Raw genomic sequence first — 23,529 nt, forward strand, 5'->3', positions numbered from 1 at the left:
AAATGTCCTCTGATGAGAATACAAATTTTTTTAAAAATGCAACTGATTTCTGGTTATTTATTTTGTATCCCACTACTTTACTGAATTTATTTATCAGTTATAGTAGCTTTTTGGTGAGATCTTTAGGGTTCTCTATATACAATAGCTTGTCATCTGCAAACAATGAGTTTTACTTCTTCCTTTACAATTTGGATGCCTTCCATGTCTTCTTGTCTGACTGCTATGGGTAGGACTTCCAGTACTATGTTGAATAAGAGTGGGGAAGTAGACACCCGACTTGTTCCTGATCTTAAGGGAAATGCTTGTAGTTTCTGTCCATTGAGTATGATGTTGGCTGTGGGTTTTATCATATATGGCTTTTTATTATATTGAGTTATAGTCCCTCTAGTCCTACTTTGCTGAGAGTTTTTATCATAAATCCATGCTATATTTTTACAAATGCCTTTTCTGCATTTATTTATATGATCATGTGGTTTTTATTCTTCATTTTGTTTATGTTGTGTACCACATTTATTGATTGTGAAATTGTACCAACCTTACATCCCTGAAATAAATCTCACTTGATCATGGTGTATGATCTTTTAATATATTGCTAGATCCAGTTTGCTAATATGTTGTTGAGAATTTAAACAACATCTATGTTGTTGAGAATCTATGTTTATCAGGGATATTGGCCTTCAATTTCCCTTCTTTGTATTGTCTTTATCTGGCTTTGAAATTAGGATAATGCTGGCCTCATAAAATGGTGTTGCGGGTATTCCCTCCTCTTGAATTTTTTGGAGTAGTTTCAAAAAGAGAAGTATTAGTTCTTTTTTTGACTGTTTGGTAAAGTTCAGCTGTAAAGGCATTTCATCCAGAAATTTTGTTTACTGGGATTTTTTTAAAACTATGGCTTCAATTTCATTAGTTATAATACATTTATTCAGATTATCTGATTCTTTCTGATTCAGTTTTGGAAGATTATATGTTTCTAGGAATGTACCCATCTCTTCCATATTGTCCAATCTGTTGGCATGTAGTTAGTTGTGATATTTTATTACAATCTTTTGTATTTCTGTGGTGTCAGCTGTTACTTCTCCTCTTTCATTTCTGATTTTATTTGTTTGGGTCCTCTGTCTCTTTTTCTTGATGAATCTGGTTAAAGGTTTGTCAATCTTCTTTATCTATTCAAAGAACCAGCTTTTGGTTTAATTGACTCTATATTGTTTTTTAAAACTCTATTTTGTTTATTTCTACTCTGATCTTTATCATTTCATTCCCTCTCTTCACTTTTAGGCTTTGTTTGTTGTTCTTTTTCCAGTTTCTTTAAGTGTAAAGTTAGAATGTTTATTTGAGATTTTTCTTGTTTCAGAGGTAGGCCTCGAATGCAATGAATTTCCCTCTTAGGACTGCTTTCACTGCATTACATAGATTTTGGGTTGCTGTGTTATTTTCATTTGTGTCAAGGTCTTTTAATTTTTCCCTTGATGTCAGTGTTAATCCATTCATCGTTTAGTAACATGTTACCTAGCCTCCATGTCTCATGTAGCTTTTCCCTTTTTTTGGTGATTGATTTCTAGTTTTGTATCCTTAAGGTCAGGAAAGATGCTTGATATGATTTCAATCTTCTTAAATTTATAGAGACTTGTTCTGTGTCCTAATATTCTAGAAAATGTTACATGTGCACTTGAAAATAATGCATATTGTGCAGCTTTGGGATGAAATGCTCTGAAGATATCAATTAAATCCATCTGATCTAATGTGTCATTTAAGCCCACTATTTCTTTGTTGGTTTTCTGTCTGGAAGATCTATCCATTGATGTCAATGACTGTATTAATGTTGGTCTCTCCCTTTGTGTCCTTCAAGATTTGCTTTACATATTTAGGTACTCCTATGGTGGGTATATAAATGTTAACAAGGGTTATAATCTCCTGTTGGATTACTCCCTTTATCATTATGTAATGTTTTTCTTTGTCTCTTACTATAGCCTTTGTTTCACAATCTATTTTGTTAGATAAGCATTGCACCCCAGCCATTTCTTTATTTCCATTTGCATGAAAAATATCTTTTTCCATCCCTCTATTTTTAGTCATCGTGTATCTTTCATTCTGAGGTAAGTCTCATGTAGACAGCATATAACTGGGGCTTGTTTTCTTGTTTAGTCAGCTACTCTTGTATTTTGATTGGAACATTTAGACCATTTACATTAAAGTGATTATTGGTAGGTACATATTTATTGCCACTTATTCTTTTAACTATGTTACTCTGTTTTATTTTTTTCTTCTACTTCCTAAAGCAGGCTCTTTAACATTTCTTGTAATAATGGTTTGGGGCTAACAAACTCCTTTAGCTTTTTCTTGTTTGGGAAGCTCTTTATGGCTCCTTCAATTTTAAAGGATGGCCTTGCTGGGTAATGTAGTCTTGGTAGTAGGTTCTTGCTTTCCATCACTTTAAATATTTCATGTCAATACCTTCTGCTCTGATATGTTTCTGTTGAGAAATCAGCTGACAATCTTATAGGAACTCCCTTGTAGGTAACTGTCTTTCTCTTTTGGCTTTTAAAATTCTGTTTGTTTTAACCTTTGCCATTTTAATTATGATGTGCCTTGGTGTGGGAATCTTTGGGACTCTACTTTCAGGGCTTGTGTGGTTTTCTTTCTTTCTTCACCAGCAGTTTTAAGTTATTATTTCTTCAAATAGGTTCTCAATCCCTTACTCTCTTTCTTCTCCTTCTGGTTGGTACTTCTATGATGCAAATGCTGTTATGCTCCATGTTGTGCCAAAGGTCCCTTAAAACAGCAGTCCTCAACCTTTTTTGGCACCAGGGACCAGTTTCATGGAGGTGTGGAAAAGAGAGAGGAGGCAGAGCTCATACAGTCAGGTGGTAATGCATGTATGCATGTGAGTGAAGCTCCGCTCAGCCTCCTGCTGTGTGGCCCAATTCCTAACAGTGGTTGGGGACCCCTGCCTTAAAATGTCTTTTAAATTCTGTTTTCTTTTATTGCCTGATTGGGTGTTTTTTTCCTACTTTGTCTTCCAAATCACTGATTTAATCTGCTGCTTCGTCCAACCTATTGTTTATTCCTTCAAGTGTATTCCTTTTATTTTTAATCCTCAGTCAAGAATATATTTTGTTGATTTTAGAGAAAGAGGAAGGGGGAGAGAGAGAGACCAATATCTGTGTGAGACAAAAACATCAATCAGTTGCCTAACATATATGCCCTGACCAGGGATTGAACTTGCAATCTTCTGGTGTATGGGATAACGCTCCAACCAACTGAGCCATCTGGCCAGGGCCAGTGTATTCCTGATGTTAGATATTGTATTCTTCATTTCTGATTGGTCCTTTAAAAATTTTTTCTATGTCCTTTTTTGTGCTGTTGCAGTTCTAAGTCCCTTGATCTTCCTTATAACTGTTACTTTAAAATCTGTATCTGACAAATTGCTTGCCTCCATTTCATTGAGCTCTTTTTCTGGAGATTTTCTCCTGCTCTTTCTTCTGAGGACTGTTATTTTGTCTCCCCATTTTGGTTGCATCTTTGTGTTTGTTTCTATGTATTAGATGGATCTGCAATGACTGCCAGTCTTCATGGCATGGCCTTACGTAGTAGGTCTCCTATGGGACCTAGTGACTCAGTCTCCTTAATTACCTGTTTGGGTGCTAGGAATGTTCCTTTCGTGGGTTATGCGGGCCCTCCTATTATAATTGAATCTTGATTGTTATTGGCCTGTTCATTCATGGGATCAACCCACACAGACTGGCTGACTGTGAGGCTTAACCCTGACCACATCATGTAAGCTGCTGTGCAGGTGCTGACCACACAAAGGGGAATTTGCCTCAACATGGTCCCTGCCAAGATCTTCCTTTGGATATGCTGTCTATGAAGCTTATTAGATCCTGCTCTGATGTTGTGTAAAGCTGGCTATTATGTGTGCTGCTTTAGGGCCTCCTACAGAGGAATCTTATGTAGGCTAAAGTCAGACGTTGTTTGTGCCTGGCCCTCAACAACTTGTTTGGAGCTACAAGTGATCCACAGTTTGTGGCTGACTGTGCTGGGCTTGGGTACACACCAGAAGCACCAAACTGCGCACCAAGGCCTGGTTTTTCTAGCACCAGATGCTGGGGCTGATTAGTAAAAGACCCAAGGCATCTCAATATCTGCTTCTACCTACTTCCACCTGCTGGCTGCCTATTAGTCTGAGTCACTGAAAGAGCCACTTGCGTGGTTGAAAGGATGGGGCTCGTGGATTTCCTATATGGAGGAGTTGCTGGTCAGGCTTCAGGGTAGGTGGGTGTGGTCCCTGTTCCACAGCCACAGACTCAATCTTTCCCAGATTTTTTCATCAAATTTGTCAGGGCAGAGCCACTAGGAATTGGGTGGGTGGGCTTTCCAGTGCCTGGAGGTTGGGTCTCTTGGAAGCTGGGAGGCCAGTTCTGTCAGATCTTCCAGGAGGAGGAAGCACCAGTCTGGTTCACAGGAAATGGGGCAAATGGCCCCCATCCCAAAGCCTGATAACTCAGTCACTAACACCCCTAGTCCGTCCTGGCCAAAGCAGATAACTCCTCAGTAAGAGCTTAGCTCTGCAAGGTGGGTAAGAGAATTCCAGAGAGTGGGGCTTTTCCCCAGGCTGATGCCACATGGAGGGGAGTACTCCCCTCAAGAAAAACAGTATATGTGGCATGGGAGAATTAACTCAGTACATGGATCCTGGTAGCTGTCCCCACAGATCCCTTCCCAGAGCCACAAACCCCAGAATCTCCTCAGGCAACTCTTGCCTGTTCTGTCCTCCCTCCACCAGAGCCCGGGGTGAGTCACTATAAACAAAATCACGTGCATTGGTCCTTTAAGAGTGTGCTGGTGTCTCCAGCAGTCTCAGTCTCTCCCTAGCAGAGAGAAACCCCACTGCTTTTCACAGCTGGATATTATGTGGGTGCCTCTTCCTGGCTCTTATTCTCTGAGCTGGGGAGCCCGGCATGAAGTTCAGACCCCATGCTTCTAGGGGTAACCCCTGCAGCTGAGATATACTTCCAGAACCCCAGTCACCACTCATGGGAGTAGCGCCAACCCTTTTTTTGTATCTCCACCCTTCCTACGAATCTAAATGTGGCTTCTTTTGTAAATCCTTGGTTATAAGACTTGTCTTTGGCTAGTCTTTAGTTGGTTATTCAGGATGATTGTTCTTTAATTTAGTTGTAATTCCAGCTTGGTCCTGGGAGGAGGTGAGTGGAGCTTCCATTTACTCCACTGCCAAATTCAAATATATCTTTCTTCTCTCTGTTTTAAATGAGCTCCTCAATGCTGGAGACAGTGTGATGAAATAGTAAAGGAATCACCTCCTGATGGAGTGTAAACTACTACCATCTTTTTAGGTAAGCAATTTGGCAATAAATATCAAGAGGCCTGAAATGCTCCTATATGTTACTCAGTAATTACCATTCTGTATATCTCTTCTAAGGAAATAATCCTAAATACCAAAAAATCTTTATGCCCCCAAAAGTTCACTACTGAAGTGGGCCACAACCTGATGTCTGCAATAGAAGGCACAAGAATTAAATCACCCTCTTCAAAAAATGATGCAGAAATATTAGACCTTTATACTATACCATACACAAAAATCAACTCAAAATGTATTAAAGACTTAGATGTAAGACCTGAAACTATAAAGCTTCCAGAAGGAAACATAGGATTAAAAACTTCATGATATTTGTCTTGACACTAATTTGTTGAATATTGCACAAGCAATAAAAGCAAAAATAGACAAGTGGAACTATAACAAAATAAAAAGCTTCTGCACAGCTAAAACAATCTACACAGTAAAATAAACAAGAATAAAAAGGCAATCTATGCAATGAGAGAAAACATTTGAAAACTATATGTATATAGTTTATTATACATTATAAACTTCATTATGAGTAAAAACTTCGTTTTAAAATGGGCAAAAGACTTGAACAGCCATTTCTCCAAACAATGCACACATATGACCAACAGGTACATGAAAAGATGCTCAACATCACTAATAATAAAAGAAATGCAAATCAAAATCACAATGAGATATCACCTCACAAATGTTAGGATGGCCACTATTCAAAAAATAAAAAATAAAAAATAAAAAATAAAAAATAAAAAATAAATACCCAAATCAAATATAGCAAATACTAGCAAGGAAGTGGAGAAACTAGAACTTCTGTGTACTGTAAAATGATGCAGCCACTATGGAAAGCAGTATGGAGATTCCGCAAAAAAGAAAAATAATTGTACTACCATATAACCCAGCAATCCAACCTCTAGGTATTCATCTAAAAAAACTGAAAAAAGGATCTTGAAGAGATATATGCAGTCTCACGTTCTTTGCAGCATTATGCACAATACCTAAGAAGTGTAAACAACTTAAATTTCCATCAATGAATGAATGGATAAAGAAAAGGTGATACATATACACACATACAATGGAATATCAATGTACCCTGGCCGAGCAGCTTAGTTGGTTAGAGCATCGTCCCATACACTGAAGAGTTGCAGATTCAGTCCTTGGTTGGGGCATGTATGTAGGCAACTGATTGATGTCTGTCTCTCTGTCTCTCCTTCTCAAAATCAATAAACATATCCTTCAAAGAAGATTAAAAAAATGAAACCCTGTCCAATGCTATGACAGGGATGAACCTGGATTACATTATGCTAAGTGAAAAAAGCCAGTCACAGAAGGACCAATACTGCATAATCTCACCTATATGAAGTATCTAAAGTAACCAAACTCACAGAACCAGAAAGTAGAATGGTGATTACCAGGAGAGAGGTGGGACATAAATGGAGAGTTGCTATTCAATAATGTAGAGTTTAGATCTACTGTATAACAAAGCGTGTATAGTTAATGACACTGTACTGTATACGTAAAATTGATTAAAATGGTAGATTTTATAATGTGTTTTTTATAATATAAATACAAGAAAGTAAGTCATCTAGAAAACAGTTAACTGAGAATATTTTGAAGGCACATTGCTAAAAGACTTGAACTTTAATGTTAAGTTAGAGGAGAGCTTTTGTTAAGGAGGATATGATGATCTTTCCCAAGAAAGAATAGATATACTCCCAATATCCATCCACAAAGTCCAAGTTAAGAGCCCCATGTTTTTAAAAAATATAAATATGCTGTGACCATGATTCCTAAGAATTAAAAATGTGTGAAAGAAAAGGCTAGAAGGGAATATGAATATATGATGGGATTATAAAGGATTTCTTTATACTTTTGTCTAATATAAAAAAGAATTTATTTTTACAATACCAGCACAGAGAGAAAAAAACATACCTAATACTAGGAGTAATAAACCAATAATTCGGTCTTTTTTTGGGAACTACCTCAGTAAATGAAAATTTATCTTTTGTGCCCTGAAAGGGTTAATGTAATATCCTCTGAACCAAAAACACATATCTGTCTCCACAGGGACAGCCTTCTGATGCAGACCCAGTGCACTGGGAGCATACAGCACTAGTGAAAACTCCGATACATGTGGAGTAACGAACCACTGAAAGAAATGTGCCTTCCCTCATGTAAATCTGAACACTGACAATGGAGAGCAGGGTGGGTGGGGAACCATATTCTCAGGGAAAGGGGGGGGGCGGGGATCTACAGCTAAAAATCCAATAAACTATAACAACATATAGATGAAGCTATAGAACGGAGATGAGTATAACATGACTTTCATTTGTCTAGCATCACAGGAATGAAATATTAAAAAATGGAGAATATTCCCTTTAAATTCAAAGCTTCTACTTTAATCCCATTAAATATAAAGCATCCTCTAATGGTTCAGAGATTTCTTTGCCTTTTTGAACTGTGTACCCTAGGTCCCATGGCTAATAAATAAAAGAGCCAGATCTTGAATGCAAGTTTTTGACTCGGAATCTAGGACTTTATTGCCAATACTACTTCCAAAAGAGCCTTATTTATGCTGATAGAATAGCTCTTTAGTTAGAGAATGGCATTCATAAATATTAATTGATAACTTTAGTTTACTATAATTCAGGACAATATTTTCATGATTAGTTTTAAATGTTAATAAAATGTGAATGAACATTTTTCAGTTAGCTGAAAAATATTAAGAGATGCATTTTGCCCACTTTACTCAGGCAGGTGACTATATACTGCACTCTATATATAATACCTAAGCTTACAGATACTATGCTGGGTATCTGCATAGATACCGAAACTAGAGTGCATAAATACACCCTTCAGCCACAGTGGCACTGTGCACCACTCTTTGGTTTCCTGTTTTGTGAAAGGATGATCACGGCCTGAGTAAAACCTCAGGAATGATACTAGATCTTTGCCATTCTGGATAACAACAAAATAAATTGAAACAGGTAACTCCATAATCACAAACACACACATACATACTACTCTTTTGCTCCAGCCCTATAACAAGACAAGAAAAAATAAAACAGCCTTTTTGGGTCATTTTCATCAATAAAAGTTTTCATCAGACATTTTGCAAGAACACTGTTCCCTGCAGTACCTGTTATAAACTGCAGGAATAGTTTCCTAGAAGTCAAAATGTGCTTTATAATATGAAGAAACTGAAAATGTTAAGTGATGTGCCTATCATACAATAGGTATTCAAATACAGATAAATCATAAATATAGATCCATCTCCGAAATGAAAGATTACAGAATTATCTTTATATTACTACAAATATCTGACTCCCTTAAAATCAAATTCAGAAAAAAATATATGAGAAATTTTAAGTTGGTATTTATTATGGAGAGCTATAAATTGGTTAATCATGTGGTTAATAATTATGACAGATATTTCTTACTACACCTACTTACTAAAATGACACTCACAAGTTAAAAAAACTTTCATACTCTGATGTTTTCCCTATTGTTTTCTTGCCAATACTAATTAACTATCATTTATTTATAGAGACATAGAAGCTCATGTTGGTAAGTATTTTTTAAAAGTTTCATTCACAACATGGTTAATTTCTCAAGTTGGGTATACGTTAGACTACAAACTAGTCAAATACCCTTGAGATCTTCATATTTTGCCTATTTTAGACTTCTTGACCTAGTCTACCTAAGTCAGGTGTATTAATTTATTCTTATTATATGAAGCCTGAAAATCAGCCCCAAATCCATTTGAATGCAGCTTTTGCTTTAAAATGAGGCTAATCTTAGACTACACAGGGCCTCAACATTTGTTGGTTGCAATTCATGTCTTTATAACTGTTTGCATTCAAAACATGGTATTGTGGTCATGGAACACTTCTCTGCTACCGTAACGAGTTCCTGTGGGGATTCCATATACTCACTTTTGGCACATGAGGATTGAATTCCACAGCTCTATGAATGGCCTCGACTGCATTCATCTCTGCTGTGCTCAGCCCCCGCCGAGATGCAGCCTCGGGAGAGAATCTGAAAAGCAGAAAGACAAACACCATCTAGTTGAAAACACTGCTTGGGTATCAATCCAGAGAGGCATCTACACATCAAGGGCCCATCAAACCACAGCGAGCCAATGGCATGACCTTTCCAAACCTCCACTACATGAAACCTCTGAGTGACCCCTCAGACCAAGGCCAACAAAAACCCCAGCAGAAGCAGGAAGCATGTTTGCATCTAATTGCGGCAGGAATTAAATTCAGCTGTTAAGTCTCCCTGGCTAAACAGCTAATCTAAATTTTCTATGGGGTACCTGCTTAGCTCAGGAGAGGGGGCAGGACTGACAAGGGCAGACAGTGTAGGAAAAAGAGAAAACTAGGTTACAGAAGGGCTCACTTGGTTAAAAACCAAACTGGGGAGAATTTTAAATGAGGCTCCCAACCCAACGTCAATGCTGCCATGGAGGTTAAATGGTTGCAGCTTCAGCAGCAGGAAAGCCTGCTTGGGGCCGTTCCGGAAGGGGGGTGTGCATGCCCAAACTGTGGGCGAGACACCTGCCCAAGTGAATGAAAAAAACCAGACCATGCAATCTCTTTCTCACCTCACACCCAGGGCTAACTCCAGAGCTGTGCTTGGCAGGCAGACACCACAGGGGAAGCTGTGACAACCCTGGCCCTGCCCTCCCAAGCTGGAGTCGCTGTGTAGGGAGAAAAGATGTTGCAGTAGGTACTGGCGATCTACAGGATAAAAAAGAACGAAAGACAATTACTTCGGTCTCGAAGGGCACACACACTTAACAGCAATCCTGTCTGACATAGCAGAGGCTATTTTCTTTCCTGTTATTTGACTTTCAATGCTACCAAGGGAGTGTTTGGGGGCAGTGTAAGCATTCCTGAACTGAAAAACAGTTAAGCCATCTATTCTCTTTCATCTGCCAGTCATCTTAGATGTTTATGGAAATTCTCTATGCCATAGTCACCTGCCTGAGTAAAGTGGGCAAATGTCCCACTGACATGGCGACTCAAAGTAAACAGACCCTGGGTTGGGAGTGAGTTTGGAATTGATGAAGCAAAGAATGGGAGATGACCATCCCCTCTGCCATATTACTACCCAGCCTTCTACTGCTGAAAGAAGAGGAATATGCAAAAAAAAATTTTAATGAATAAAAGAAAGGCATTTTGTGTAAGTTCCAAGCAGGTCTTTTAGTATCTATTATCTGACAAAAAAAAATTCACCTCAGAGGCATGGAATTTCATATAAATCCCTCTTTAGGGACTCAAACACCCCTACAAACACCCCTACAATTCCCTCCTTCTAGTAGTGAAAGAAAAGATCAGCAGATTTTGGAAAATGCATGCTCATAAGCAGTGGTCTCACAGACTAAGAGAAACTTTCAGAGAAACTCTCAGGAGCAACACATCTTCTTACGTCAGGTCAGGCATTTAGTACCTATTCACTTACTTGTCAGAGACAGCTCTTGCTTTTAGCAAGGCAGCTGTGTAGCATATTGTTGCCGACTTTGGTAAGCTTATATCTGTTAAGGAAAAAAGAAAGGAACTGTTGTAAGTTTGCAGAAACAAGGGGCATTGATTTTTAATACACCTGTAATCTAAGTCATGTAAGTCTAACAAAGCATTAATTAAGAATGTTTTAATGCACATAGTACACAGCTGTCCCTTATATATCAGGGTGGTATTTGCAACTAAGGGTGATTTACATTTTTGTAAATAATTAATGTTTAAAATCCACCAGACTGACTAGAGAAATCATCTATTTCAAATTGTGTATTTTTATATGTTCAGTTTATTTAAGCAGAAAACAGCTATAAGTATATCAATTTAAATGTTATATGAATACCCTTGATATCATGAAAGGCAAATAGGACCTCTTTGTGACCTATAAAAATTTCTCAACAGGCATATGAAATATTTAATGTGAAGAAAAAATATTACCTGGATTAAAAAACAAAACAAACAAAACACCACAGGTTAAGCCAGATTTCTTTTCAATGAAATTTCAAAGAGTTCATATTCAGTTTTTTGTTAAAATGATAACATATATTATCTAATTGATAAATCTTTATATATATTTATAAGGATATATATGAAATTGTTTTTAAAAACTATATAATTTTTGTTCATTCGACTTCCTCTCAGTTGGTGTGGAAAATCTCAGATGAAGAGGTAGGAGTGGGTAACAAGTTCAGATAATGAGTTTATAGCGCAGTAAGAGTACAGGGTACAACCGAGATAAATTCAAAGAGAGCAATCCTTTGAGGAAAATTTGTTTTTAAATTACAATTTTTCATTAAAATAGTTAGTTCTTTAATACTCAACCTAGTTTATGCTACGGCATGGAATACCTTCCTAATTCAGACCATGTAAGAATATGCTATTTCCAGTATCGCAAAATTCTCTCTGAGTTAGAGGAACTCTACCACCTGTAATGTCTCATCAGTTTCTTCCCAGAGCTGTTTTCAACTCAGAATTATATTACAGTAGGAATGGGAAGGAAAGTCCCACAACTAGCCAAAAGACAGATGCAGAAGAAAATAATTTCATAAAAAAAATCCCTCCTCCAACAGAAAATATTTACCATCAATTCCAGCATAAGGAATTTCTCTTTGAGGGAAATTTCAATGACAGTGACAAAATACAGATAATCATAGAAAATATCAACATAGAATAGAAAGGGAAAGAGGTCTTTGTAACCCAGATCTCAGATACTATATTCAAACTAAGAAGAAATAAAAATGTCAGACACTCTCAGACTTCTCTTGTTACTTTTCCAATATCTAAATATTTAACCACTTCCCAGTGTGGGATATCAATCCAGAAATCAAATGTTATTTGCTATGGTCCACTCATGGACTGTTATTGAAAGATAATTTTTAAAAGCTGCACATAATGCACATTCTACTTACTTAAAAGTTCAGACCTTTTTTTTAAAAAAAAATTATCCAAGTCTTATTTCCACCCTTCCTGGTATGATCTGTGTTCCTTCTGTGTCAACCCAGTACACTTTTCTATGAAGTGAAGACCAATGAAACATCCTAAGAAGATGTTAAGGCTGAAAACAATGGTCATAACTATTTGAAGATCGCAGCACAAGATGGAGCCTCACTTGATAAACTAAAGAAAACCTATTAAGGATTTAGCTTCTCAGTAAGAAAGATCAAGCAAAGGGACACATTCAACCAGTTAGAAATGCAGAAAAAGATATGACTGAGGTGTTCCAGCAGAACACTAGAGATGCCTAATCAAAGGTGATCTTTGATCCAGAACCAGACCCCCTCACACCCATTCACAACTGGAAACAGACAACAGAAGTCTGCAACATTATGATTATATAGGACATTTTCTCATGAAAAAATATTTTAACTCTTTGTACATAAAAGTGGCATATATGTATATAGTCATTATGCTTAAAAAATAACAAAAATATATTTTAATCAATATCAAATGGGGAAAAAGGGAAATGTAAATACCCCAAGCCACAGTAGAAGTATGTTCATTTTATTTGCTATCTTTTTACTCCAGCATATTATTTTGCTCTCACTATTTAACAAAAATAAACAATAGCTACAATTCTTACATAACTTGTTTATGTTGCTGCTTGAACAATATGGGGTTTGGGGTGCCACCCCTAACGCAAGTCAAAAATCCACACATAACTTTTTAACAGCCTACTTTTGACCAAAAGCCTTATTAATAAAAAGTTGATTAACATATTTTGTATGTTATTTATATTATATACTATATTCTTATAATAAAGTAAGCTAGAGAAAAGAAACTACTATTAGAAAATCATAAAAAAGAGAAAATACATTTTAGTACTATATGTTTGTATTGAAAAAATCTGCATATAAGTGGACTAGCTCAGTTCAAACTTATGTTGTTCAAGGGTCAACTGTACTTTCAACATTTTTCTTTTAATTCTGTCAAAGCAATATGTGTACTTGGTAATGGCAATTTGTTTCTAAGAAGGGATGCATTATTAGGCAAAAGAAACTGATTCTAAATTTCCCTTCAGGTAAAGCATCTTGTTGTTGAAATAAGATTTTTGTTTACATACATTTTTAAAATGATGCATCTTTTTGGCACTATAAATCAAAGCTTTAACATTTTGCTTACTAGCAATTCCACTTCTGAGACTTTGTCTTAAGGGATATAATCATAACCATGCATGAAGTTTTAGCTTTAGGGATGTTTCTAACGGTAGAAAACTGGATAGCCTAAATGTCCAATTATAGGACATTGGTGAAGGTGTCTTACGTCCAGAGCGTACAGTTGTATGTAGTCATTAAATCATGTAGTTAAAAAGCATTTTAATGACCAGGGAAATGTTACAGTTTTGTGGACACATTAATAAGTAAAACAAGTATACAAACATTATGATCATGTATTTTTAAAAAGCATTTATATGCACAGGGATAAAAAGACTGCAATTATATATACCAAATATCAATAATGTTTATTTCCGGGTCGTGGATTATAGGCAATGTTTCTCTACTGTTTATCTGTACTTCCAGAGCTTCCTGTGATGTACATGGAGTAAATGAAAAAAAAATAACAATGACGATAAATGGAAGAATTCAGTTGTATAAATTATCTGAAGCATGTCCTTGGGCAAATATCTGGTGGAGCCAGGCACTGATAGCATAGACAGACAAAGGTACAACTAACAGAAAGAGCTGTTAGCCTATAGAGCTATGGGGTGCACTTACATACCGTTGTTAAAGTTAGTATATTCCTTTTGTAGTGTGTACTCATTAAATATATTTGCATCTATATTTGCAAATATATTTGCATCTGGCTTGTGTAGTTCAGCAGATTGAATGCTGGCTTGCAAACCAAAGGATCATCGCTTTGATTCCCAGTCACGACAGGCCATAGTTGTGGGTGTACAAGAGGCAACCACACAACAATGTTTCTCTCACTTTCTTTAAAAATAAATAAAATCTTTGAAAATATATATTTTCATGTATTAACTGTCTAACATCTAAATCAGAGGCAGGGACTGCATGTTTAGGCTTACTTTTAAGAAAAAAACATTTACACTACCTTTAGGGCAAAGCTAATTATTATGGGTGCTTGCCTCATTAGCACTCCTCTTGATTTTTTTAAAAACCGTAGGCTAAGACTTGTTTACTGTCACCTATTATAATTTTGAAATTTATCATTTTAAAATAGCTCCAGGCTCACAACAAGCTGTGAAAATGATACAGAGTTCTATGAAAGCTTCCTTCAGCTTCCTTTAACGGTGACATCTGACAGAACTGCAGTACAATATCAAAAATCAAGAAATTAACACTGATCAGTATTCAAGTTAATCACAGACCTGGTTCCAGTTTTACATGCATTGGTGTGTTATGTGAGGATAGAGTTCTATTTTATTTTATCCTATGGCTACATTCATGTAACCATCACCATCATTAAAGTACACAACTGTTGCAAAGAAAGTCTCTCATGCTACAGCTTTATTTGTACCCTCCCCATCCACTTCTGTCCCCTGGTGACCACTAATCTGTTGCCTATCTGTATAGTTTTGCTTGCCGACTATGATTTTATGCTATTACCACTAGGGAAATATATAAAATGATCAGAGTAATAGAGGTGGGACCAACAGTAGTGATGAAACTACCTAACTACCTAAGGCCAACAGTAGTGACGGAAATGATAGAATCAAAATTTTGAGGGGACTGTGGTCAGGAGAGCAGCATAGGTACATGTACTTGAATCCTCCCACACCCACATCGAAATCACAACTAAGCTACAGAACAACACGAACCACCTTAAATCTCGCTGAACAGAAGTCCTACAACTAAGAATATAAAGAAGCAGCTATAAGGAGACTGATTGGAGGGGCAGAGATGCAGAACAGGCTGGCCCTGGGACACCTACATGCATCAGATAAAAATCAGCGGAAGTATTTCAGATGCAGAGAAGGTATTTCAGAGGAGGAGTGAGGGGTCCCAGACCCACACCAGGTCCCCCAGCCCAGGGTTCCAGTGCCAGGAAGAGAAGTCCTCATAACTTCTGGCTGTGAAAACCAGCAGAGATTGGGACTGAGACAGAGGGCTTTTGGCAGTTCCTCTTTAACAGCCTGTGGACAGACTTATTCAAACTCACTTGCTCTGAGCTCCAGCAGAGGGACAGTCAGTGGCTTGAAAGACACCAGGTGGGCTGGCATCGAGGTGAGAGCTGTAGGGGCAGCTTTCCTCCAGATAGAAGTGATGGCAGAGACCATTTTTCCTTTTCTGGGCCTGCCGCTCACAGAGCCTGCAAGCTAGTGACATATCCAAGTCTCCATCTATGCCCTGGAGATTCCCTGAGACCCTGCCCCAACTGACCCAACTTGCAGGCCCATCAAACTGTTTCCAGTGGCTTTTCCATATAACCGGCCCCTCTTTTGGCTGATGCTTCAGACTTTCCTAACATCTCTCAAACAAGTAGCATCTGGCCTAGGAGTGTACCATACCTCTTCCTAACTGACCCCAGGCCCAGCAGCCAACCTTGGTTTGCAGCTTGCCTTCTCCTGGGCACCTCCATGCCCAGCACAACTAGCAGCCATCTGCAGATTGCTTTGCAGCTTATGCTGGTGGCCCCAGACAGGGAGCCAGTGGTGTCTGACCTTAGCCTGCACCTGCCAGAAGGCCCCAGAGACAGTGGCAGCTTCAGACCATGTCAAAACACCACCCAACCGTCTCCTCCACAATGGATACATTCAAGGGGTAGACTCAGCAGGTACTAGAGCCCCACTGAAATAAGTACTGCTATATAGAGTGAGCCGCTACACAGCTGATGCTGTACAGTGATCAAAGCCAGTTTTTACAGCTGATTGCCCTGGGAGTAAATGCCTCCAGTTGAGGTACCAACAATAATCAAGGCTCAACTACCACAGGAGAGTATACACAGCCCACATCGGGGGCACACCTGGAGTGCCCAGCTCAGGGGATCAGGGAGGCTGTGCTGCTGGATCATATAGGACACCTATTACATCAGGCCACTCTACCAAGTCTGGGAGACTAGCAGCTCCCTAATACATCGAAACACATACAGAGAGGCTGTCAAAATGAGAAGCCAAAGAAATGTGTCCCAAACAAAAGAACAGAACAAAAGTCCAGAAAAAGAACTGCACAAAATGGGGACAAGCAATCTACTAGATGCAGAGTTCAAAACACTGGTTATAAGGCCCCAGCCAGGTGGCTCAGTTGGAGCATTGTCCCATACACCAAAAGGTTGCAGGATTGATTCCCAGTCAGGGCACATACCTAGGTTGCAGGTACAATCCCTGGTTGGGATGCATATGGGAGGCAGCCAATCAATTTTTCTAATATTAGTACTTTTCTCTCTTTCTCTCTCTTTCTCCCTCTCTGACTCAAGTCAATTAAATATATTGTTGGGTGAGGAAACACAACTAGATAAGCCTAGTGAGAACTGCAACAAAGAAACAGAAAACATAAATAAGAACCACTTAGAAGTGAAGAATACATTACAAAGAACTGACTGTGGAGTAAATGAAGCAGAGGATGAAGTCAACATTTGGAAGAGAGCAAAAAACACCCAATAGAAAAAAGAAAAAAAGAAGAAGAAAGAAAGACAAAAGAAGAAGAAAGCATAAGAAGCCTTTGGGACAATTTCTAGCATACCAACTTTCACATCATGGTTGTGTCGGAAGGAGAAAAGAAAGATCAAGGAATTCAAAATCTATGTTAAAAAATAACAGAAAACTTCCCTAATCTGGTGAAGGAAATAGACATACAAGCCCAGAAAATGCAGAGAGTCCCAAACAAGATAAACCCAAAGAGGCCCACACCAAGGCATATCATAATTAAAATGCCAAAGGTTAAAGACAAAGAGAGAATCTTAAAACCAGCAAGACAAAGGCAGTTAGTTATCTCCAAGGGCGCTCCCATAATACTGACTGTCAGCAGAAACTTTGCAGGCCAGAAGGGATTGGCAAGAAATATTCAAAGTGATGAAAAGCAAGGACTTAAAGCCAAGATTTCTCTACCCAGCAAAGCTATCAATTAGAATCAATGGATAGATAGAGTTTCCAGGACAAGAAAAAGCTAAAGGAATTCACCACTATCAGGGCAGTATTAAAGAAATGTTAAAGTCTTTTTTAAGAAGAACAGAGGATCAAATACATGAACCATAAAATGTCAGTAAGTACATATCTACCAACAATTACTTTAAATGCAAATGGATTAAATGCTCCAATCAAAAGATATATGGAGGCTGAGTGAGTAATAAGATCCTTATGTATACTGTCTGCAAGAGACTTGCTTCAGATGGAAAGACACACAGAGATTGAAAGTAATGAAAAATGACATTTCATGAATATGGCAACAAACAAACAAACAAATGAACAGCTGGGAAAGCAGTACTTATACCAGACAAAAAAGACTTCAGAATAAAGGCTATGTAACAAGAGACAAAGAAGGACCTGACAATTCCACTTCTGGGTATTTATCTGAAAAAAAAAAAACCCAAACACAAACACAAAATTAAAAAGATATATGCAGTCAGTCATATGTTCATTGCATCATTATTTTCATTAGCCAAGATATGGAAGCAACCTAAGTGTTGATAGATAGGTGAGTAGATAAAGAAGAGGTGCATATATACAATGGGATGTGACTCAGCCATAAAAAAGAATGAAAGCTTTCCATTTGCAATAACATGGATGAATCTAGAAGGTGCTGTGCTGAGTGAAATAATGCAGACAGAGAAAGATAAATGCCATGATTTCACTTACATGTAGAGTCTAAAAACCAAAATAGACAAACTAGCAGAACAGAAATAGACTCATAGATACAGAGAACATTTTTACAGTTCCAGATGGGTGGGGGGTAGGGGAGTTGGGTGAAAAAGGTGAAGGTCTAAGTACAAACTGGTAGTTACAAAATATCATGGGCATATAAAGTATAGCATAGGGAATATAGTAAATATTACTGTAATAACTGTGTGGTGTCAGGTGGGTAACAGATTTATCAGGTGATTACTTATTGTTATAAGTCTAATAACTGAGTTTTATACCTGAAATTAATATAACATTGTATGTTATCAGTAATTGAAAAAAAAGTATTTAAAGTCAAAAAAGTTTTGAGCAAGAAATAAAAACAAATCAGGTGCTTTCCAATATGACTTTTAATATGTTCAGAAATTTTATTCAGAGGAAAAGACTCTCAAAATCATTCTAAGTTCAATTTTGTATGAAGAGACACTGTGCAGTGCCATTCTGTCTTTTATAGGAGGCATGTAGCTGCCATTATTACCAGGAAGTTCTCTTAATAATTAGAATCCAAGGAGGAGAGAAAAGAAAAGAATGAGGCATCATATAATTCAATTACTCACTGCAAAAACAAGAAATGCTAAATAAACGTTTCTCACTTAAGCAAAGCTGAACTACTGGTGTTAGTTTAATTATCCTTACACTTCTTTGCCATCTTGTGTTTCATACAGGTCCTTTTCTGAAAAGGGAAGAGCATTCTCCAAGTGTCTTAGGGATGGAAACCAAATTGTCATGAAAGTTTCTCTTGAAAATCTACAATCTTGAACTTCATACAATAGTAATCTTAGAGCACATACTGTTTTGCATCCAGATTCTTTAACTCAGCATGATGTTCCTTTCATGTTGCAGCATGTATCCGCACTTCACTTCTGTTTATTGCTCAGTAGTATTTCATTGTGTGGATTTACTACAATATGTTTATTCTCTTGCTAGTGGCTGTTTGGACTGTTTTCCATTTTGAAGCTATTATAAATAAAGTTACTGTGACCATTCTTGTATAAGCTTTTTTGAATAAAAAACAAACAAACAAACAAAAAATCCCCTTATTTTTCTTGGATATGTAACTGGAAATGAAATTGCTGAGTCAGAAGGTACATGTTATGTTTAATCTGGTTACATACAGTGATAGATGCCAGAAAAATGGTTACTTCTGGGTGGAAGGGCAGTTTTTTGGCCAGAAAGGAGTCTGAGGTAAACTTCTGAGATGACAGAAAGTTCTATGATCCTTGGTGGTCAACACAAAGGGGTATACATAAGTGAAAAGTTATCCAGATCTGCACTTAAGATTTGTACATGCCACTACATATAACTTGTGCCTCAATAAAAAATTAAAATATGAAAAATCTACAATCCTGTGCCACTGAAGGTGTCTTCTCTTCAATCTAACTTCCATAACATTTTACTTATCTTTTATCATTCTGGCTCCCCTCTATTCTTGTTACAAATCCTTATCTAAAAATTATTTACTGCTTTTGCCTTCTATAACAAAATAGAATCTGGTTATTTCTCAAGTCAAGCTTTTGAATATTAAGATGGTTAAAACATCTCCTCTAAACCTAATTTTCTGTGATAAATACTTTTCATTCCTCAATGACATATTCTTCAGAACTTCTCACTTATTTTTGCTACAGAGCCATGGGTGATTTCAAAATATGAGAATTAGAAGTGGACATAACTCTCTAAATCCCTTAAACCTAGCCAGCACAGAGCTCAAGTGAAAAGTACAGTCTGAGGAACTACATCCCCACACATCTCTGAATACTGGTTTGGATGTTCCTGGAGTTGAGCAAAAAGAACTCCTTTGTTCCAACAACTGTATAGTCAACAAAACCTCCCATATTCTATTCAAATTGACTACAGCCAAATCCATGTCTTTTCTCTTTTACTTAAGCCATGAAAACTTCGGAAACTATAAGCAGGATTTCCCATTTGACTCCATTAAATTTTCAATCTTAAAATGAAGTCCATACCATTAAATCTTAATCGTATCATTCCAGGTACCATTCTGACTTGAGCTACCATTCACAGATTTGCTCCACATGCTTCTAAAGCATATGACCTTCCTCCTCATATGATCATTATCCTCACCAAAATTCTTGCTAACATTTTTCAAGGGATTAAGTGCCAAGCACTGCTGTTAATCACTTGCTCACATTATGTATTCAATCTTCAGAGTAACCCTATGAGATAGGACTTACTGTTAGCCCTGTTTCAGAGATGAGGAAAGTGAGGCATACAATGGTTAAAAAATAAACCAATATTACATATTTAGCACAAATATAAGTTGTATTCAGAATATATGATTTTTAACCATGCCATGTTGTCCACAAGGTCTCATTTAAAAAAATAATGACCATAGCAATACTCTCCCCCCAAAATTCAGGAATCACATTCAAGAGATCATCCTAAATTTGCAGTGGTCTGCAATAATACATGTGTAGCTCTTTATTATATTATACCATTAAATTATACAATTGATTAATAGTATAACAAGTATTATGACCACATTGCTCTACATACATACATTACCTGAAAGGAGAGCATGAAAAACACTATCAAATGCTTTATTTAATAAAGATATAAGTACAGTTGACCCTTGAACAATGGGAAGGTTAGGGACATGGACCTCCAATGCAGTCAAAAATCCTGGTGTAACCTTTGACTCTCTCAAAACTTAAAAATGGTCATTGCTAGGTATGCATGGAGGATTGATTCCAGAATCTGTGCATATGCCAAAATCTGTAGAAAATCTGCCCAACTCCCTTACATAAAATGGCATAAAACAATGTGTAGAGTCAGCTCTCTGCATTTGAGGGATCAAAAAACCGTTTTTGATTCAAGGCTGGTTGAAAATACAGATGCAAAACCCTGGGACATGGAGGGTCAACTGCATACTTACTGAAAAGAATTGCATATATTTATTACAAAAAAATCTGCATATAAGTGGACTGGTGCAAGTCAAACCTGTGTTGTTCAGGGTCAACTGTACTTCTGAAGCATTCCTCTAATTCAGAAATATGAAGAAAAATGGCTATTGACATTAATTAAAAACATTTAAATACTATTGTATAGACTCCAAATGCTTTCACACCCACTCTCTCATCTGTTTTTATTTGGCAAAATTTCCTTTGTAAATCCATGTTGGGTCTTTATTCACCTCTTTCTTTACTATGTGCTCATAAACCACATAATCATCACTTCTAGAATTTTGTTGCAATTGACTTATTTATTTAAATTCTTTAAAAATAGAATCAAAAACATTCAGAGGACATCAAAAATAGGAATAAATAGTTGCATGTTTTTATTACTGCATAACACATTACTTTCTTCTCCAACTAGTATTAGGACAAGACAGATCAAAGAATTGGACAAGAGCACAAAACTGTGAAGGTCATCCTCAAAAATCTTTTTCAAGGACTTCTGGTGAAGATAGCAATGTAGTCAGACATGGCTCTGACCCAACCACATCAAAATTACAACTAAATTATAGAACAACCATCACTCAGAACCATTAGAAATCAAGTTGACTGGAAGTCTGACAACTATGGAATTAAGGAAGTCACATCCATACAGACTGGTAGGAGAGGTGTAGATGCAGAACAGGCTGGTCTCACACCCATGTGGATAAAAATTCGGGAGGGATATCTTAGGAGTGAGGAGTCCCAGGCACATACCAGGCCATCCCACGCCAGGGTTCCAGTGCCAGGAGGATAAGTAACCACAACTTCTGGCTACAAAAAGCAGTGGGGATTGAGTCTGTGGAAAAAACTTCTAGAGCTCCAAGCACTTTCCTCTTAAAGAATCCACACATGGACTCACCTACTCAGACTCACTCCCTCTGAACTCCAGCACTGGGGTAGAAGCTTGAAAGGCACCAGTGGCATACAGGAAAAAATTGAAGTGTCTGGCATTGAGGTGAGCAGAGGCCATTGTCCCTTTTCTGTACCCTCCCCCCAACAGAGCCACAGAGCTGACAAGCAGACGCCATCAACCTGATTAACACTGGAGATTCCCCTAGCCCCATTCTGGAGATCCCCAGAGATGCCATCCCACCCAACTTACTGGCCCACTCAAGTTGCTTTTCCATATGAATGGCTTGTCTTGGCTCATGCTCCACAACTTCCTAAATCTTCTCAAACAAGCAATAACTGGCCTCAGTGAGACCCAGGCCAAGCACTAGCAGCAGCTGGCCTAGAATCACAACTTGACTTCCCTGGGAATTTCCAAGCCCAGCACAATTAGCAGCCTCCTCAGATTGCATTATAGCATAGGCAGGGTAGCCCTGGGCCTTGTACCACTCTGGAAACCCTCAAGCCTGTGCACCCAGTGGGCAGCTACAAACCATGTCAGAGCACCACCTCTCTACCCCTGATCCTCTGTGGAGGATGGTCAGTGGTCACAGCTAGTCTTGCAGCTGACTCGCCTGGGTAAATCCCTGCCACTGACATGCCAACAGCAATCAAGGCTCAATTATAAGAGGAGGGTGTACACAGCCCACACAAATGTTGAATCTCGAGTATCCAGCTTGGGTGATAGAAGAGGCTGTGCCACTGGATCCTACAGGATACCTACTACATTAGGTCATACTACCAAGACATGGAGTCAAAGCAGCTCTACCTAATACATAAAACAAACACAAGGAGGCTGCCAAAATGAAGAGACAAAGAAACATGGCCCAAATGAAAGAACACATAAAAATTTCAGGAGAAGAGCTAAGCAAAATGTAGATAAGCAATCTATCAGATGCAGAATTCAAAACACTGGTTATAAGGATGCTCAAGGAACTTAGTGAGGACCTCAGCAGCATAAAAAATATCTAGTCGGAAACAAAGGATACACTAAATAAAATAAAGAACAATTTATAGGGAAACAACAGTACAGTGGATGAAGCCAAGAAATCAATGATTTGGAACATAAGGAAGCAAAAAACAATCCATCAGAACAACAAGAAGAAAAAAGAATCTTAAAAAAAATGAGGAGAGTATAAGCAGCCTCTGGGACAACTTAAGAGGTCCAACATTCATGGAAGAAGAAGAGAGAGAGCAAGAAATTGGAAATCTATTTGAAAAAATAATGGAAGAAAACTTCCATAATTTGGTGAAGGAAACAAACATGCAAGTCTAGGAAGCACAGAGAGTCCCAAACAAGATAGATGCAAAGAGACCCACTCCAAGACACATCATAATTTAAATGCCAAAGGTTAAAGATAAAGAGAAAATCTGAAAAGCAGCAAGAAAGAAGCAGCAAGAGAAACGCAGAGAGTTACCTACAAAGCAGTCCCCATAAGACTGTCAGCTGATTTCTCAGAAGAAATTTTGCAGGCAAGAAGGGGCTGATAAGAATTATTCAAAGTGATAAAAGGCAAAGACCTA

At 37.8% G+C, this 23,529-nt stretch overlaps 1 protein-coding gene across 8 annotated transcripts in view; it reads right to left on the reverse strand.

Moving 5' to 3' along the window:
* ST7 (suppression of tumorigenicity 7) overlaps positions 1-23,529 on the reverse strand; it is a 319,529-nt gene that overhangs the window by 35,764 nt on the left and 260,236 nt on the right. For 7 of the 8 annotated variants that reach the window (XR_005069142.1, XM_037064214.1, XM_037064212.1 and 4 more), the window contains 2 exons: positions 10,820-10,892; positions 9,289-9,391 (listed from right to left, as the gene is read on the reverse strand). Coding sequence is in view for 6 of the 8 variants with exons in the window: in XM_037064214.1 (XP_036920109.1) it covers positions 9,289-9,391; positions 10,820-10,892 (176 nt within the window). In the remaining 2 variants the exon portion in view is untranslated. Of the gene's footprint in view, positions 1-9,288; positions 9,392-9,959; positions 10,096-10,819; positions 10,893-23,529 lie in introns of all 8 variants that reach the window. The other variant, XR_005069143.1, reaches the window with a different exon arrangement.

Source organism: Sturnira hondurensis, unplaced genomic scaffold (assembly GCF_014824575.4).
Source record: "Sturnira hondurensis isolate 20B ecotype Veracruz unplaced genomic scaffold, ASM1482457v3 Scaffold0014953, whole genome shotgun sequence".
Taxonomy (NCBI): domain Eukaryota; kingdom Metazoa; phylum Chordata; class Mammalia; order Chiroptera; family Phyllostomidae; genus Sturnira; species Sturnira hondurensis.